Source organism: Scyliorhinus canicula, chromosome 18, assembly GCF_902713615.1.
Source record: "Scyliorhinus canicula chromosome 18, sScyCan1.1, whole genome shotgun sequence".
NCBI classification, from domain to species: domain Eukaryota; kingdom Metazoa; phylum Chordata; class Chondrichthyes; order Carcharhiniformes; family Scyliorhinidae; genus Scyliorhinus; species Scyliorhinus canicula.
This window is the reverse complement of record NC_052163.1, coordinates 14,422,815-14,442,307: the sequence shown is the minus strand read 5'-3', so window position 1 is coordinate 14,442,307 and position 19,493 is coordinate 14,422,815. Positions and strand designations below refer to the sequence as shown.

Genomic DNA, 19,493 nt, shown 5'->3' with positions numbered 1-19,493 from the left:
GTGTAAAGTGCAAAAAGGGTGTTGAGCTGCATGCTCCAGTCACTAAAGGGGCCACAGTGCAATTGAATAATAAACCTGGTTCAAAGAAGGATTGAGAACTTAAATGTTCCTGGCTACAAGGTGTTTCGGGTAGATTTTGTTCATGTGTGCCCTGCCTATAGGCAGGTCCCTAGCTCATTGTTTGCTGATGCTTCATCCTTAGCTGTTTTCCTTGACTTTTTGTCAGCAGTGGTTTGCCATGCCTTCTACGCTCCGGAGCAAGGTGGGGAGGCAGATCCCAGCTCAAACACAAATCGAGCCTACACTGCTAGCATTATTCTGAGGCCCACACTAACCAACTGAGTGAATCAGCCCTCTATTAAAGAGAGATATGGAGAAACTATTAAAGCATTGATGAGGGTTGTTCTAGTTAAGAGGTTTAAAAACAATTTATTTGATTAGAATTAAAGAATAGAGGAACTATTGCATTACTGGGTGTATCCGGTTGCCAAACAGTGGGAAGGAGATAGAGGAGGAACTTTGAAAACAGGTTACAAAGATACAAGAAGTGATAATGGGGAACATAAATTATCCAAAGACAGACCGGGATAACAGTGTCGAGGACATAGAATGGATTTCCTGAAATGTGGGCAAGAGAACTTTCTTCATTAGTGTGCTTCCAGCTCAACAAGGAAGGAAGCAATGTTAGATCTAGTTCTGGCAGAATGAAATGGGAGAACTGGAGTTTCTTCAGGGAGTGAAAAATGATCATAATAGGACCAGGTTTAGAATAGTTATTGAAAAACACTAGGAGAGAAAGTTTGTGAAAATACTTAGCTGTAGGAGGGCTGACATCAGAATTGAAAAGTGATCTGGCCCAGGTAAATTAAATTCCTAAATCAATAATTGAACAACTGGAGGCCTTCGTAAAGGAAATTGGACCGAGCAGGCACACTTCCTCGAGGGGTCATCTAAAACTAGTGGTCCCTGGATATGACTCGAGATGTCGAGGTCAAAATGAGACAGATAAAGGAGGCTTAAGATTCATATTAATGTAGAGAACCAGGCTGAATAAAGCAAATACAGAGATTTATAGAAAAGGGAATAGATGAGACAGAGCATGAAAGCTGATTACCAATTAACATAAACGGGAGCCTAGAGTGTTAGAAACAAAAATGGTGAAAGGATAGTCTACGGTTGAGACCATTTAGGGACTGAAATAGAAATTGAGTCAGAATGGTTAGGTGGGGTTACAGGGATAGGGTGGGGGAGTGGGCTCTTTCAGAGGTGTCGGTGCAGACATGATGGGTTGAATGGCCTGCACTGCATGAAAAGGTTGGCTCTCAGAGTAGACACATAGAAAATAGGAGCAGGTCAAGGTCATCTGGCCAGCTATTAGCCCATTACAGAATCTGCTCTGCCATTCCATATGACCATGGATGATCCTTTATCTCAATGCCATACTCCCACGCTCACCCCATATCCCTTGATGCCTTTAGTGTCTAGGGCCATGATCTAGTGGCTGCAGTAGCTGAGTACACAAATCCTCTAATGGCCATTAAATCCCAGAGAGGCCCAAAACCGGATTTGCACTGGTGAGATTTCTGATCAGGATCTCTCTGTCCTCTTCTCCCCTCCCGATGACACAATCAGGTTTCGGGATACAAGCCTAGTTGCATTAAGATTTATTATAAAGTATACCAATTATAGGGCTTAACGCATCTACTTCCACCCTCACGGTACCGTTCCACCCAGCAAGCGTGACGTCACGCCGGCACATGGATGGGCAGTGTATCCTGGCCAAGATGTTTCGGGGGGGGGGGGGGGGGGGGTTGGAGGAATGCCCTGATGCTTGTGTGGTGGTGGTCAGTGCACCATGATGCTTGTGGTGGTGCGGAGAGGGGGGTGCTTCCGAGTGATGCCAGCAATCGTACTAAAGACTTGTGCTCCAGAACTTGCCGCACCCCTAACCAAGCTGTTCCAGTACAGCTACAACACTGGTATCTACCAGGCAATGTGGAAAAGTGCCCAGGTGTGTCCTATGCACAAGGAACAGGACAAATCTGACCGAGCCAATTACCGCCTTATTTGTCTACTCCACCATCAGCAAAGTGATGGAGGGAGTCATCAACAGTGCTATCAAGCGGCACTTACTCAGCAATAACCTTCTCATGAACGTTCAGCTTGGGTTCTGCCAGGTCACTCAGCTCCTGACCTCATTACAGTCTTGGTTCAAACATGGATAAAAGGAGCAGCACGGTGGCACAGTGGGTTAGCCCTGTAGTCTCATGGCGCTGAGGTCCCAGGTTCGATCCCAGTTCTGGGTCACTGGCCGTGTGGAGTTTGCACATTCTCCCCGTGTTTGCGTGGGTTTCGCCCCCACAAAGATGTGCAGGCTAGGTCGATTGGCCATGCTAAATTGCCCCTTAATTGGAAAAAATGAATTGGGTACTCTAAATATATTTTTTTAAATGGACAAAAGAGCTGAATGCCAGAGGTGAGATAGGAGTGACTGCCCTTGACATCAAGGCAGCATTTGACCAAGTATGGCATCAAGGAGCCCGAGCAAAGCTGGAGTCAATGGGAATCGGGGAAAACTCTGCTGATTGGAGTCATACCTGGCACAAAGGAAGATGGTCGTGGTGGCTGGAGGTCAATCATCGCAACTCATGGACATCACTGCCGGAGTTCCTCAAGGTAATGTCCTCGGCCCAACCATCTTCAGCTGCTTCATCAATGACCTCCCTCCCATCATAAACTCAGAAGTGGGGATGTTTACAGATGACTGCACAATGTTCAGCACCATTCGCAACTCCTCAGATAATGAAGCAGTCCATGTCCAAATGCAACAAAATATGGACAATATCCAGGCTTAGGCTGACAAGTGGCAACTTACATTCGTGCCACACAAGTGCCAGGCAATGACCATCTCCTATAATGAAAATTGAAAATCGCTTATTGTCACGAGTAGGCTTCAATGAAGTTACTGTGAAAAGCCCCTAGTCGCCACATTACGGCGCCTGTCCGGGTAGGCTGGTACGGGAATCGAACCGTGCTGCTGGCCTGCTTAGTCTGCTTTAAAAGCCAGCTATTTAGCCCAGTGAGCTAAACCAGCCCCTTCTATAGGAGCAGCTCCTATAGGGGCTGCTTTAGCACACTGGGCTAAATCACTGGATTTTAAGGCAGGCCAGCAGCACGGTTCAATTCCCGTACCAGCCTCCCCGAACAGGTGCCGGAATGTGGCGACTAGGGGCTTTTCACAGTAACTTAATTTGAAGCCTGCTTGTGACAAGCGATTTTCATTTTCATTTTTCATTACATTTCATCGAACCACCTCCCCTTGATATTCAATGGCATTACCATCGCTGAATTCCCCCATAATCAACATCTGGTGGGTTACCATTGATCAGAAACTGAACTGGACTAGCCACATTAATACTGTGGCTACCAGGGCAGGTCAAAGGCTAGGAATCCTGTGGCGAGTAACTCACCTCCTGACCCTCCACCATTTATAAGGCACAAGTCAGGACTGTAATGGAAAACTGTATATTTGCCTGAATGAGTGCAACTCCAAAACACTCAAGAAGCTCGAAACCATCCAGGACAAAGCAGCCCGCTTGATTGTTCCCCCTCCCACAAACATTCAAACCTTCCTCCACCGATGAACAGTGGCAGCCGTGTGTACCATCTACAAGATGCACTACAGTAACACCAAGGTTCCTTAGACAACACTTCCAAACCCACAACCACTACCGTCTAGAAGAGCAAGAGCAGCAGATACCTGGGAACCCCATCATCTGGAGGTTCCCCTCCAAGTCACTCACCCCCCCCTGACTTGCAAATGTATCGCTGTTCCTTCACTGCCGCTGGGTCCACCTTCTGGAACTCCCTCCCTAACAGCACAGTGGGTGTACCTACACATCAAGGTCTGTAGAGGTTCAAGAAGGAAACTCACCACCACCTTCCGAATGGCAACTAAGCCGGGGCAATAAATGCTGGCCTAACCAGCAACGCCCACATCACGTAAATGAATTTAGAAAAAAATCCAGATGTGATTTCAGCAAAGCCATGTACAGCTGTAGTAAGACATCCTTGCTCCTTGAATCAAGTCCTCTTGCAATCAGGGCCAACATACCATTTCCTTTGTAGCTGCTTGCTGCGCCTGCATGCTTGCTTTCAGTGACTGGTATACAAGGACATCCAGGACCATTTAAATAATACTGTGCTGTAGAAGTTGTTGCCTTGTACAGACTGATGACAAGGGACTAACTAGGAGAATGGTTTATTCAACAAGCTTTGTAGCTCTTACATGCTGTTTGTCTTCCCGTGTGGGGGAAAACTCCCACGCTACTGACAGGTCACTTCCCATTTCCATGTCATCCTGTTGTACACGTGACCATCTGGTCTACACCTTCCCTGTTTAAGTTGGGACAACTGGTACTACGGGCAGATGACAATGTAGGACAGCAATGTCTGGCTATAAACTATTTACAATGTACAGAGCACAGATGTGAGCAACAGAACATAAACTATTTATAATTTGCAGAGCACTGGCTTGGCTGCTACACATGGCACATAGCCCATCATGTTGCTCCTTTGCCTCCTCCCAACCCTTTTTAAAAAACAGTCCATAGGTTAGTACATGGTCCTTGAACTTCGATTGTGGACTGCACAGGTGCCCTGAGTGTGTGATCATGCCATTTAATTGTGTTTGGGATGCCCTTGGGTTGTTGTCCTCTGGGTGAATGGCATCGACCATCCTTATGGTGTGACCAGTTGCTACAGAACTTGTTCCATTTCTGCAGAGTACGCAGATTGCAGACTCGATGTGTTGGACTCTGGTGGTTGGTGGTGCTCGTTCACGTAACTGCAACAATTGATGCAGGTTCCTGGCATAGAAAGCACCATCAAGGCAACCACATACCCGTACCAGCCTCCCGGACAGGCGCCGGAATGTGGCGACTAGGGGCTTTTCACAGTAACTTCATTGAAGCCTACTCTTGACAATAAGCGATTTTCATTTTTCACATAGCTGTTTGATTGTGGAGCACACCTGTGTTCCACTGCCAGTTTGTCGTGGCCACGCGTGGTTTGGTTCCTGCCTCTTTGGCCCGGTTCAAGAGTGTAGAGTTTGCAGGTATTGCAGTCATTGTACCTTCACATCTTTGTTGCTGCTTCAGGAAACCCACATTTGTCTCCATTTATGATTGCAGAAGGGGCTAGGTGACTGTTAAAGGAGGGAGACATTAGAAACTCGGGTCCAGAAATTAGATCAAAAATGTAGCAGGCAGTTTAGGGGCTAAACAGACTGAGGAAAAAAACTGCCAGCATGGAGTCAGAGGAATAGGTCCACACCTGGCCGAGTTACATTGTCCCATTCACTTAAACTCATTAGTGGGAATACACAGGATGGCCTTGTTCAGCAAGGGTGAGTCACTCGAGATCCATTGTCCTTCAGGACACTCCTGTCTGACCAGCTATTAGGCCATTAGAGTCTGATGCCCTCTTTATGCATAGCATAACTTTATTATTTTGTATCAATGGGAGTGGACAATCAAACAGCCATGATAACGATGATGGGTTCAGGTCTGGAAAACCCATAAGAGAACCTTTGCTTGAGGGCTGGGCAGGGCTCTGAGAGAAAAAGAGAGAAAATCCTGTTTTGAACAGGTACAGAGAGAAGACTTTGGAAAGCGACCGAGAGACGTCATGAAAGTTACCACCGAGGCAGGCTTTGGAAAAGGGTTCTGAAAGAATTTCCCTAACAGAAGAAAAATTGCTTCATAAATGCAAGTATCGCCTTTGCCTACTTGTGTAAGTGAAATGAGTTGTAAATTTATTTAAAATGCTGTTTAATGGGAACTAGTTCGTTAAGGTTAAGAAACTACATGTGATCTGTTATTGTCAGGGTTGAAGTTTAAATGTTTAAATATTGTTTTATTTTATTTTTTAAATAAAGTTTGTTTATAAAATAACCAAGACTTATTTCTTATATTATCATTCCTGGAATGAATTGATCTTTCTATACTGCCTTAAAACTTTAAAAGGTTGCGGCTCTGGTCCAGTCTCTTAGCCACTGCTGAGAGCTGACTAGGCGTCCGTAACAATGGCAGAGATCATCATTCTGATATTCCTGGAGAACATTCTCTGTGTTGACGAGGGCATGTCCTGTCTTAGCACGTTTCACAGGTTGAGTAGTGTAGGGCAACATTGAGTTTGTCAATTCTATAGGATAACAGTACTTGAATCATCATGACCTGCTTGGTCAGTGGTGGGTAGGTGAGCCCTGGAGAGGCATCAGCAAGGTTCCTTACCTTGTTTGTAGGGGATACTGAGATTGTAGCATTGTTGCTTGAGCACCATGCGCTGTAGTTGTACTGTCGCAGTATGAAGAGGCTTTTTGAGAATAGTTGTAAGCAGTTTTAATATTTGCAGGATGGACACAGATAAAGTGATGACATTTCTGACAAGTGAAGGCAAGGAGGTCCTTCTCCAACTGGGCACAATAGAATTCAGTGTCAGTGAGGGCCCTTGATGCGAAGGCTACTGATCTGCCATTTGGGATGCAGACTATGCTGAGTTTATGCTAGGAGATATCTGCTGATAGTGCTCAAACATCCAAGTATTTTAACACTGGAGGGGCTGAGAGTGCTTGCTTCAATGCAGCGCTGTGGTCCTCCTGCAAACACCATCCGGCATCTTGGTGGAGGACCTGACAGGGGTCCAGTCATCACACTAGCAGGGAATGAACTTGGATAAATAAGTTCGTGAATGGACATTTGGCGTGTAGCTGTTGTGTGGATCTGGCTTCACACCACTTAAGAAAGGATATAATCAGGGCAGCACAGTGGGTAGCACTGTTGCTTCACAGCTCCAGGGTCCCAGGTTCGATCCCCATTTGAATCACTGTCCCTGTGGAGACTGCACGTTCTCCCGTGTCTGCGTGGATTTCCTCCGGTTTCTTCCCACAAGCCCCAGAAGACGTGCTATTAGGTGATTTGGACATTCTGAATTCTCTCTCTGTCTACCTGAACAGGCACCGAAATGTGGTGACTAGGGGCTTTTCACAGTAACTTCATTGCAGTGTTCATGTAAGCCTACTTTAAGAAAAAAAATTTTTTTATTCTCCTCCTTTTTCACAATTTTTCTCCCGAATTTACACCCAACAACAATCAACAACAAATATCTCAAACCCCATAACAGTAACAACGATCCCATCCTCCCACCATGCTCAGACATCAGCCCGCATGTTAACATAAACAAATGACAAAGATAAAAAAAGGAATCAGGGATTAGCCATAGCCATCTTCAAAATACACAGCCCCCCTCCCCCCCCACCCTCCCCCCCCCCCCCCCCCCAAAACTAATGTTCGATGTTATCCAGTTCTTGAAAGTGCATAATAAATAGTGCCCATGACTTATAGAGCCCCTCCGAGCTTCCCCTCAGTTCGAACTTAACCTTCTCAAGGGTCAAGTATTCCAACAGGTCCCCCCGCCACGCCAGGGCACAGGGTGGCGAGGCCGCTCTCCATCCCAGCAGGATCCGCCTTTGGCCGATCAACGAGGTGAAGGCTATGATATCTGCCTCCGCACCCGTTTCCAACCCTGGCTGGTCTGACACCCCGAATATGGCCTCCCGGGGACCCGGGTCCAGCTTCACATGCACCACCTTGGAAATTACCCTAAACACCTCCTTCCAGTACTCCCCAAGCTTTGGACAGGACCAAAACATATGAATCTGATTAGCGGGTCCCCCCCGCAACGTTCACACACATCTTCTACCCCTTCAAAGAATCGGCTCATCCTCGCCCTCGTGAGGTGTGCCCTGTACACCACCTTCAGCTGTATCAGCCCCAACCTCGTACACGAGGTGGAGGCATTTACTCTCCGGAGCACCTCACACCAGACCCTCTCCTCTATAACCTCTCCCAATTCCATGTAAGCCTACTTGTGACAATAAAGATTATTATGATTAGGAGTTGTGGAGACTGATGACAAGGGACTAATAAGCAGAAAGGTTTATTCAACAATTTAATCAGCTCTTAAATGCTCTGTGTCGCCTGCCTGTGCTGGGGTGGACTCCCCGCACTACTGGCATGTCACTTACCATGACCACGTCATCCCGGTGTACATGTGACCACCCGGTCTACACTCTGCCATCTTGTTTTTCCTACTGTAGTGGATAACTTCCCATTTATTCCGTCATACCACGCCTGCCAGATATTTGCTCATTCACTCAACTTGTCTAAATCGTCTTGAAACCTTTTAACATCCTGGTTTAGCACAGGGCTAAATAGCTGGCTTTTAAAGCAGACCAAGGCTGGCCAGCAGTGCGGATACAATTCCCGTACCAGCCTCCCCGAACAGGCGCCGGAATGAGGCGACTAGGGGCTTTTCACAGTAACTTAATTTGAAGCCTTCTTGTGACAATAAGCGATTTTCATTTCATTTTATTTCATTTTCATCACTCACATTCCCACCAAGTTTTGTGTCGTCATGTAATGTTGGAAACATGGGCGCGATTCTCTGCGCTGACGCGCACGATGACGTCAGCCGCGCATGCGCGGGTTGGACGGCTCCAACCCGCGCATGCGCGGATGACGTCATCACGCAGACGCGTCAAACCCGCGCCTGCGCGGGCCGTCATGCCCCTCAGCCGCCCCGCGGACTGATCCTGCGGGGCGGCGGAAGAACAAATAGTGCGCGGGTATCGGACCCGCTGCCCGTGATCGGTGCCCACCGATCACAGGCCCATGCCACCCTTGGCACGGCCGTGGTGAGGCCGTGCCAATCGGTGCCATGGTTGCCGGGACGGGCACTTTGCGGCCGTTTTCACGAACGCTGAAAGCAGGTGTGATCGCGGCCGTAAACTCCGCGGTATTCGGCCCATCGGCCTGCGGAGAATCGCTGTTCGCCGTAAAAAACGGCGAGCAGCGATTCGTGTCGGTGGGCGGCCGGAGGGGGGGGGGGGGGGGGAGAATAGCGGGAGGCCGTGAAAATTGTCGGGAAGGCCCTCCCGCTATTCTCCGACCTGTCGTGGGCAGCGGAGAATCGCGCGCTTTATATATGGTTCCCTCATCCATATCATTGATGTATATTGTGAATAGTCAAGATAAACTTTCAGATAAACTATTTCCAGAAGGGTCAATAACCAAAGGAGGCAAATTTCCGGTCATTAGCAAAATGAACCTGGGGTCACATGAGGAAAGATGTTTTTATCCCCACATACGTTGTTGAGATCTGGAATGCATTGCCTGAAAGAGTGGCTGAAGCAGATTCAATAGCTAAACTCAAAGGAGAGTTGAACTTTTTCAGGATTATGGGGAAAGAGCAGTGCAGTGGGACTAACAGGATCGCTCTACCAGAGGCACAATGGATCAAATGGTGTTCTGTGCAGTATCATAGAACATAGAACATAGAACAGTACAGCACAGAACAGGCCCTTCGGCCCTCAATGTTGTGCCGAGCCATGATCACCCTACTCAAACCCACGTATCCACCCTATACCCATAACCCACAACCCCCCCCCCTTAACCTTACTTTTTTATTAGAACACTACGGGCAATTTAGCATGGCCAATCCACCTAACCCGCACATCTTTGGACTGTGGGAGGAAACCGGAGCACCCGGAGGAAACCCACGCACACAGGGGGAGGACGTGCAGACTCCACACAGACAGTGACCCAGCCGGGAATCGAACCTGGGACCCTGGAGCTGTGAAGCATTTATGCTAACCACCATGCTACCCTGCTGCCCCATTCTGGACCTGCCCTACATATTTAAACCCTAGTGTACTAAAGCATATTTTCTACAATGTCACATTAGTCTCCCCCTCCACTACCAATCTGTGTAAATGATGTATGGTACAATCAGCCCGTAGTCCTTGGATATCCCATTTTCTTTTCACTTCGCCAACAAAGAAATTAGCAGTGGCACAAGGTAAATGTTACTGCAGTGACAACAAAAGGACAGCATGTGGCACCAGAAACACACAAGACTGCATTTTAAATCCTTGTTCCTGACCCATTTGAGATTTTAAAGTTTTTGTTGTGCTCATGATCTATATTTGCATTTAATTCTATATTTGTTTTAAAATAATCTTTATTGTCACATGTAGGCTTACATTAACACTGCAATGAAGTTACTGTGAAAAGCCCCTAGTCGTCACATTCCAGCGCCTGTTCGGGTACATGGAGGGAGAATTCAGAATGTCCAATTCACCTAACAGCACGTCTTTCGGGACTTGTGGGAGGAAACCTGAGCACCTGGAGGGAACCCACGCAGACACGGGGAGAACGTGCAGACTCCACACAGACAGTGACCCTGTCGCTGTGAAGCAACAGTGCTAATGGATAGTGTTTTTAAAAATTGAAATCCTGAAAATCATTAATATAACCAATATTTGTGGCTATTTTCCCTTCACAACAGTCTTGCCTTTTCTGCTATCTTTTCAGACTATAACTTTCTTTAATACAGCATCTTAACAAAGCAAATAATCGGATGTTTATCATGAGGAAGAACGAATGCGGGAGAACTGACCTAAGATATGATTAAAGGTCAAATACATTTTTCGAACTTTAGGGCTATGAGAATAAAATTTCAGAGCACATGAACAGTTGGAGACCATTGAATAGTTTGAGTGTATACAACATTGAATGTGATCAGGAGAATCTTTATCCAAACACCACTTACCTGCTTTGACTCCATAATTCCCCTATTGCCTCAGCTAGGAAAACTCTTATCGATTTTAGATTTACAATTATTTATTTAATTAGCATCTATTGCTTTTTGTAGGAAAAAGTTCCACCATTCTTTATCTGAGGAAACATTTCCTTCCCTCTTGCCTGGCTCTCATTTTAGGGTTGCATTCACATGTCCTGGACGCCCCCCCCACAGTTCCGTCTGCCCCCGAACCAGCTGAGAAAATTGTCTGTCAATACCTTTCATGATCTTAAAATAAAATATCTCAATAAGAATCAGGACAGCACGATAGCATAGTGGTTAGCACAGTTGCTTCACAGCTCCAGGGTCCCAGGTTCAATTCCCAGCTTGGGTCACTGTCCGTGCGGAGTCTGCACGTTCTCCCCGTGTGTGCGTGGATTTCCTCCGGGTGCTCCGGTTTCTTCCCACAGTCCAATGAAATGCAGGTTAGGTGGATTGGCCATGATAAATTGCCCTTAGTGTCCAAAAATGTTAAGTGGGGGTTACTGGGTTCAGGGATAGGGTAGATACGTGGGCTCAGTAGGGTCCTCTTTGTAAGGGCCGGTGCAGACTCGATGGGCCGAATGGCCTCCTTCTGCGCTGTAAATTCTATGATTCTATAATTACCCCTTCAGATTCTGTATTCAAAGGAATACAAGATGTGTTTATGACATCTTTCCTTGTAATTTAATCCTCAGATTCCTGGATACGTGCAGGACAAACGCTTCAGATCTTGCCACATGGGTTTTAAAGGGGCTTTGGAATTACATTCAAATTGTGCTCCACACTGTAAAGGTATCCAGGGAGATGATGGGTTTGTATCTTTTTTTATAAGCCTGCACTAGGTGCTCAATCACTAGTGTACAGACATACGGGATCCAGAATTATGTGCGTATCTCAATAGTGGTGCCTAAAAACACAACATTCAGATAAAGGAACGTAGGAAGTGTTGGGTAATAAAAGGCCACAATCAAGCAAATGTGCTGTTTACCATGAGGTGTCAATCAGTCTCTATATCACTTAATTTATAACAGATCCAGACAGACAAGGAATCTCATGTGGAAGAGTTTTAAGAAGTGTTACTACTGCCTGGGCTAGTGCGTGGTCAATTCCAGCCATGATCCGGAGTCACAACACAATTAAAATTAATAAATAATTCTTAGAAAAACACCCAAAGTCTTTGGCCGTTGGCTGCCCAATAACTACAGTCACCAGGGGCGGAATTCTCCAACCCCGGAGGGGGTCGGAGAATCGCCCGGGGCTGGCGTCAATCCCGCCCCCGCCGTGGCCCGAATTCTCTGCCAGACGGGAATTGGCAGGGGCGGGAATTACGCCGCGCCTGTCGGCGGGCCCCCTGCGGCAATTCTCCGGCCTGCGATAGGCCGAAGTCCCGCCGCTGACAGGCCAATCCCGCCGGCGGGAATCAAAACACCTCTGGTGCCGGCAGAATTGGCGGCGCGGGCGGGTTCCGGGGTCCTGTGGGGGGAGGCGCGGGGCGATCTGACCCCGGGGGGTGCCCCCATGGTGGCCTGGCCCGCGATCGGGGCCCACCGATTGGCGGGCGGGCCTGTGCCGTGGGGGCACTCTTTTTGTTCCGCCCCGCCATGGCCTTCACCATGGCGGGGGCGGAAGAGAGCCCCTCCCCTGAGCATGCGCCAGTACGATGTCAGCAGCCGCTGACGCACCGGCACATGCGCGGACTTCCGCTGGCCAGTGAAGGCCTTTCGGCCCCAGCTGGCGTGGCGCCAAAGGCCGTTCGCGCCGGTCGGCGGAGCGGCAACCACTCCGGCGTGGGCCTAGCCCCTCAATGTGAGGGCTTGGCACCTAAAGGTGCAGAGAATTCCGCACCTTAGGGAGGCCCAACGCCGTAGTGGTTGGCGCCACTCCAATATGCTGGGACCCCCCGCCCCCTGGGTAGGGGAGAATCCCGGCCCAGGTTTGTAAATATAAACACAATGAAGTTTATATGCAGAAAACACAACAGGGTAACTATTATGCAATTCCTACCCCCCCCCCCCCCACCCCCCCGGCAACACTTAAACTTATCCCAACCTCGACACACACAGATAAGACAGACAAACACAGAGGGGAGATGAGGGGGTAAAATAATAAGGAAAAGGGATAAAAGTCTTTGTTTCAGATGGTTGTCTTGTAGCACACCTTCCTTCAACCTAGGCTTTCAGTTTGAGATTTTCACTGTAGATTCATGCAGATTCTGTGAACAGCTAAGTAGAGAGAGCAGCTTTTTTCCTCTGAGTGTCCAGACTCCAACTATCCTTCCCCTGACTCTCTGAAAATCATCCCACTCAGGCAGGATCGAATCATATTTGTTACCGGGCAGAACATTGCCTTCTGGCCATCAGCCAACCAAATGAACTGAATCCCACCAATCGCTCGGGTGACGAAAGGTTTGAATTCTGCTGTTCAAAGGTTAGCACAGTGATGTCTTCTGTACCTTTTGAGTTCCTTTCTTCCCCATGCTACACTTGCCACATGTAATGCTTCAAATTACTTAGGGCTAAATAATTACAATCCAAGTGACGCTACCACTTTGAAATAGATTTGTTGGCTCCTACACATAGAATGCAAAACCAATTCTAAGTGGATGAGGTCAATACCGGCCTCGAGTGACTGTCTGTGTGAAGTTTACACATTCTCCCCGTGTCCACCGGGAGAAGGGGCTGGTTTAGCTCACTGGGCTAAATCACTGGCTTTTAAAGCAGGCCAGCAGTACGGTTCAATTCCCGTACCAGCCTCCCCAGAGAGGCGCCGGAATGTGGCGACTAGGGGCTTTTCACAGTAGCTTCATTGAAGCCTACTCATGACAATAAGCGATTTTCATTTTTTCATTTTCTATGTGGATTTCCTCCGGGTGCTCCAGTTTCCTCCCACAGTCCAAAGATGTGCTGGTTAGGTGCATTGGCCATGCTAAATTGTTCTTTCGTGTCCAAAAGGTTAGATGGGGTTATGGGGATTGGGTGGAGGCGTGGGCTTAAGTAGGGTGCTCTTTCCAAGGGCTATTGCAGACTCAATGAGCTGAATGGCCTCCTTCTGCACTGTAAATTCTATGATTCTAATTAAGGCCCAATCTTACCTCTATTTAAGTGCATGGATTTTGAATGAGTTACAATCTCAGCCTTTAGTGTTAGCGTGATTAAGGTGGTAAAACTCTTAAGAATATATTCATATGGTGAGTTCATTTTTTTCCCACCAGTTACGTCGTGTCAGCAAGAGGCACAATGTAGATGAGGATGGGAGATGGAATTGTCTTCTCTGCCCAAAGCTTGGGACCTGGTGGGGCAAGGACCCTGGAATGTTACTCTGACTGGGGTGCAGGAGTTCACTGCGACACCTGGATGGAGATGCCTGCCACGTGCACTCAGGGCCAGGTAGAGGCGGGGCTGCACCGGGGCTGACGAGCGGGGGAAATGACGTGCGGGGAGGCCGCGCATGCGCGCACAGGGCCTGTCGTCCAGCCGTGAGAAGTCTGCCTTCAACAATGGCGGCGGCGCTGGAGGGAGAGAGTCAGGAGCTGCTTCTTCGGCAGTGGGAGAGGTACGCTAAGCGATGCCGGTCTTTTTTCTTTGTTTTGAAGAGAGTTTCGGGGCGGGGGAGTCACTTGGAGAGGAATGGCCGCGATCACTCGCCTCAAACTTCACCTGGACGCACTGCATCCTGGGCGCTGGAGGCCGCTGCCTCCCCTTGGGAACTACAGCCCCCAGAATGCCGCGCGGCAGCAACCTGCTTTGGCTACATCTCCAGCAGACCCTGTCCAGGATAGCATAGCCAGGTCAGGCACTGCCTCCCAACCCTCCAACAAAAAGCCCAAACTGGAACTACACACACAGTCGGTGTCCATAAAGAAAACATGGTTAATTTTAATATCCAGGGACAATGTGCTGAAATCTTAATTTTAAAAAAAATTGTATCGAATGGTCAGGAGAAAGCCAGGCCATTCAGCTGAGCCAGTGCATGCTGACCATTATGCTTCATTCAAACCACCTCCAGCCTTTCCTCGTCCTGTTTTATCAGCACTATGCTCTATTCCCTGCTTCCTCATGCTTTTCTCAGTTTCTCCTGAATTGGATCTAGACTATTCACTTGAACTGCTCCCTGCGGTCGTTAGTTCCACATTCGCAACTCTCTTTGGGTGAGACATATTTCTTCTGATTTCCCTGTTTAATTTTTCTTTGTTGACTATTTTAAATTGATGATCTCTGGTTTTGCTCTTGCTGCCTGCCTGTATAGAGAGAGGGACAGAGGAATGGGTAATGGACAGGAGAGAGGGGAGCAGGTCACCCAGCACAAACAAGCAAAGTCTCAAACTATTAGTATAACATATAACCGTATGGAATGCTGAAATGTTGAGGCTAGTTTGCTAATTGTTTCATGCGTAACAAATGTTTTGTTCTCTTAAAGTAAACTCAAAAGTCGTCTGATTTGGTTATAAAAGTTATGAGAGGTCACAAGGATCACCACTGTCTAAAACATGTGGATCGAAGGTGGTTGATGGCCCTGCCTTCTTTTCAAATGTTTATTTCAGAGTTGGTTATTCCTAAAGCGCACAAATTGAAGACTTCTCACAACACAAGCAGTGAAGAAGATGATGTGACGGTTCCTCGTCTGTTTGCGAGATCTATGCGTGGAAAAACCGCCAGAGTAATGAACAGGCATCTCTGATGACCCAATTTTGTAGACATTTTGAACTGTGTTGGCTTCAAAGAACTTAGAACAAATAGCACAGGAACAGGCCCTTCGGCCCTCCAACCCTGTACCAGTCATGATACCAATCTTTGCAAAAAAAAGAACAGAACAAGACTTCAATATTCCTCAAACACAGTCACAAACATCCCCCACCTTTTCTCAAACTCCCCTGCTGAGCCTCTTAACTCATACTTTATCTTCTCTAACCGCAGGAAGTTGTACAGGTCACCCAACCATGCTGCTACCCTCCAGTGGTGATGCCGACCGCCACTCCAGCAAAATTCGTCGCCATGCAATCAGGTGAAGGCCAAGACATTGGCCATCCTCCTCTCCATGAGCTCCAGCTTCTCTGAAACCCCAAATATCACCACCAAATGGTCCCGGTCCGCTCCCTCCTCCACTATCCTGGCTAAGACCGCGAACACTCCCGCCCAGAATCTTCCCAATTTTACACAACCCCAAAACATGTGCGCACGATTCGCTGGCCTCCACCCACACCTCTCACACTCATCTGCTATCCCCTGAAAGAGCCCACATTCTTGCCTGAGTCATATGTACCCTGTGCACCACCTTGAACTGTATCAGGCTCATCCTTGCACAAGAGGAGGTCCCGTTTACCCTTCGCAGTGCCTCACTCCATACTCCCCAATTGATCTCCATTCCCAACTCCGCTTCCCATTTCTCCTTGATCTTCACCGCCCGCTCGCCTCCCTGCTCCCCAGCCACTTCTATATATCCCCAATTCTTCCCTCCCCTTCCACATCCGGAAGCAGCAGTCACTCCAGCAGGATGTATCCCGGCAATCTAGGGAACCCATTCCAGTCCTTCCATGCAAAGTCCCTAACCTGTAGATACCTGAACTACTGGCATGCCTTCTTGACTACCTTCTCCGTCTTTGTTGCCCCTTTCAGTGACATGTGGACCTGTACACCTAGATCTCTCTGACTGTCAATACTCTTGAAGGTTCTAACATTCACTGTATATTCCCTACCTGTATTACATCTTCCAAAATGCATTATCTCACATTTGTCCGGATTAAACTCCATCTGCCATCTCTCCGCCCAAGTCTCCAAACGATCTAAATCCTGCTGTATTCTCTGACGGTCCTCACCGGTTTCTGCAATTCCACCAACCTTTGTGTCGTCCGCAAACTTACTAATCAGACCAGTTACATTTTCCTTCAAAACATTTATATATACTACGAACAGCAAAGGTCCCAGCACTGAACCTTGCGGAACACCACTAGTCACAGGCCTCCAATTAGAAAAGCACCCTTCCATTGCTACTCTCTGCCTTCTATTACCTAGCCAGTTCTGTATCCATCTTGCCAGCTCACCTCTGATCCCGTGTGACTTCACCTTTTGTACCAGATGGTGAAAGGTGAACCACTGGATTGTCGTAAAAATTCATCTCGTTCATTAATGTCTTTTAGAGAAGGAAATCTCCGTCCTTACCTGGTCTAAATCTTAAAATAATGCCCACTAACTTGCAAAAAAATATACTCCCGAGGTCACAGGAATACCATCACTTTCCTCCTGATGGAGTGTACGCGTACACTCCATCACGTACATATATAGATTTCAGTGCCACCATTTCTTTTCTTTCAGCTTCAGCCGCCACATGGAGCATGCTGAGTCGCGTTCTGTGAATGCTGTACTGTGACACTGTTACTGGCTTCTGCTGGTTAATTGCCTGAGTGAGGGCTGCCTTGTCCCGATGAGAAGCGGCAACGTAATGGTCGAGTTATTTGAATTAATCCCTCTGCACACGAGTCTGATATTTTGTTTTAAAAACACACATGGAACAGAAGCTAAGCGCAGGCATGTGTTGCTACAGGGACTGGGGAGCACCACTTCTGGACTTCCTGTGTTGACATATACAGTAGTCCCCCGTTATAACGCGGGTGTTGGGGTCCAAGACAGCCACCCGCGTTACATCCGAGCCGCGGATATTCATAAAATGTTAAAAGAAAAGTAATTTTTGTGCTGCTGCTGCATTGGCCTCTCCCCTCCACTCCTACGCTCTGTCACCACATTTAATTCCTCCCCGAACTGCCTTGCTGCTCCCGCTCCCGAACTCCACCTGCATTATGATCTGCAGATAGCTGATCGTATATAGAAACGAAGATCAGAGTGTTTGCATTTCCAAACAACAGCGCTGCTTCTTAGGAGGTGATGAAATCCTTACCCTTGCTTCTGGTTGATTGGCAAACTTGACAGTGATTGACAGGCAGCCATGGCAACTACATACCGAATCTGCCAAGTCCAATAGAAAATCAGATATGGGATGAATGTGTTCCCCCCCTTTTAACAGCAGCTCATCATCGAAACTGCAGAGGATCTAACCCTGGTACTTGGAACAACCAAGTTCATATCTGGCGTCTGGGAACCTAACTCGGACGCACGGCTGCTTGTTTTGCCGGTTGGAATTCGTTCCGTTGACTTTTGTTGTTTGCATTTATCTAATATTAGCAGAATTAGAACTGTATAAATTTTACTGATTTGTGATGAATCCCATGGTGACTTTTGGGGTCCATAAGCCCCCCCGCCGTATATCGCGAACCGCGGTATTGCGGAGCGCGGTATAACGGGGGACTACTGTAGTGGCGTTGACCCACCAGTTTTGACAGGTTTCTAAATTCATCTTTTAATAATTGATTTGGAGGAGGTTATGGCATAGTGGTAGTATCATCAGATGAGTTATCAGAGGCACAGGCTCATGCTCTGGTGAAATGAAAACAAAAAGTGCTGGAAAAACTCAGCAAGCCTGTCAGCATCTGTGGAGAGAGAAACAGAGTTAATGGCTTGTAATCTCCTGGCTCCCCAGCGTTAGGTTTGGGGGGGGGGGGGGGGGGGTTTGGGTGAAAAAATGCTCCAGGGAATCCTCCTTGGAAGTTCCCAGGTAACGCAGCAATTATACAGAAGCGCTAATTTCCTCCTTGGGGAAGGAAATCTGCCATCCATGGTCTGGCCGACACGTGATTCCAAATCCACAGCACTGTGGTTGACTCTTAACTGCCCTCTGGCCTATCAAGCCACTTATTTCAAGGGCAATGAGGGCAGGGCACTAAATGCCGGCCTTTCAGTGGCACCCACATGCCAGGAAACAATTTTTTTAATGGAATTTGTTATTCTGAAATATTCATGGTTTGGCTGTGATTCTTCAATACTGACCTTGACTTCCCTCTAACAGGCGACAGGTAGAGCTGAAGCAGCAAATGATTGACCATGATACTGAGGACTGGCAAACCAATGAGGGCTTTGAAGGGTTAGAGCGCATCGGTGGTATGGATTTGTCTTACATCAAGGGAGATGAAGTCAACGCTTGTGCCTCATTAGTGGTTCTCGGTTATCCTGATCTTAAGGTAAAATCAGACACTTGAAAAAACTAACTGATTGACATATAAACGTAATAAGTGACATGAGGTGTATGTAAAGAAGACTCTCCTTCACTTTGGTGAACCAAATAGATGGCACAGTGGTTAACACTTGTTTCACAGCGCCTGGGACCCGGCTTGGGTCACTGTCTGTGCGGAGTCGGCACATTCCCCCCATGTCTGTGTGGGTTTCCTCCGGGTGCTCCGGTTTCCTCCCACAAGTCCCGAAAGACGTGCTGTTAGGTAATTTGGACATTCTGAATTCTCCCTCGGCGTACCCGAACAGGCGCCGGAGTGTAGTGACTAGGGGATTTCCACAGTAACTTCATTGCAGTGCTAATGTAAGCCTACTTTTGACAATAATAAAGATTATTATTATTATAACTTGCAACAGCAGCTCGCATTTTTACAGCAACAGAACAACAAAGACACTTCACAGAGGGGTAGACGGTGAGACACTAGAGATTTACAGGAATTTAGTACAGGTGAGAAGAACAGTCATGGTCTTAAGGAGACCTTTTGAACGTGGGGAAGGAATTGTGGAAGTTTGGAGTTCAGGGAGCGACGCAGAGTGAAGGGTAGAGAGTGCTCAAAGTTCTGCCATTGCTCTGGTAGTCGTAGGAAGTCCAGTTCACAAAGGACACCAATCTGAAGGACAATGTCCCCGAGCCGAAAAAGACCCATTTCACTGTACATTTAAATAGCTTTGCAATTTTTACCGTTTAGCATGGTG

The 19,493-nt window shown here is 47.6% G+C and overlaps 1 protein-coding gene across 9 annotated transcripts in view; it reads left to right on the top strand.

The window, feature by feature from the left end:
- Window positions 1-14,115: 14,115 nt before the first annotated feature.
- Window positions 14,116-19,493, top strand: part of LOC119953034 (endonuclease V-like) — a 110,571-nt gene continuing 105,193 nt past the window's right edge. For 8 of the 9 annotated variants that reach the window (XR_005457943.1, XR_005457942.1, XM_038776815.1 and 5 more), the window contains exons 1-2: window positions 14,116-14,235; window positions 18,577-18,748. Coding sequence is in view for 7 of the 9 variants with exons in the window: in XM_038776815.1 (XP_038632743.1) it covers window positions 14,180-14,235; window positions 18,577-18,748 (228 nt within the window). In the remaining 2 variants the exon portion in view is untranslated. Of the gene's footprint in view, window positions 14,236-15,223; window positions 15,340-18,576; window positions 18,749-19,493 lie in introns of all 9 variants that reach the window. The other variant, XM_038776814.1, reaches the window with a different exon arrangement.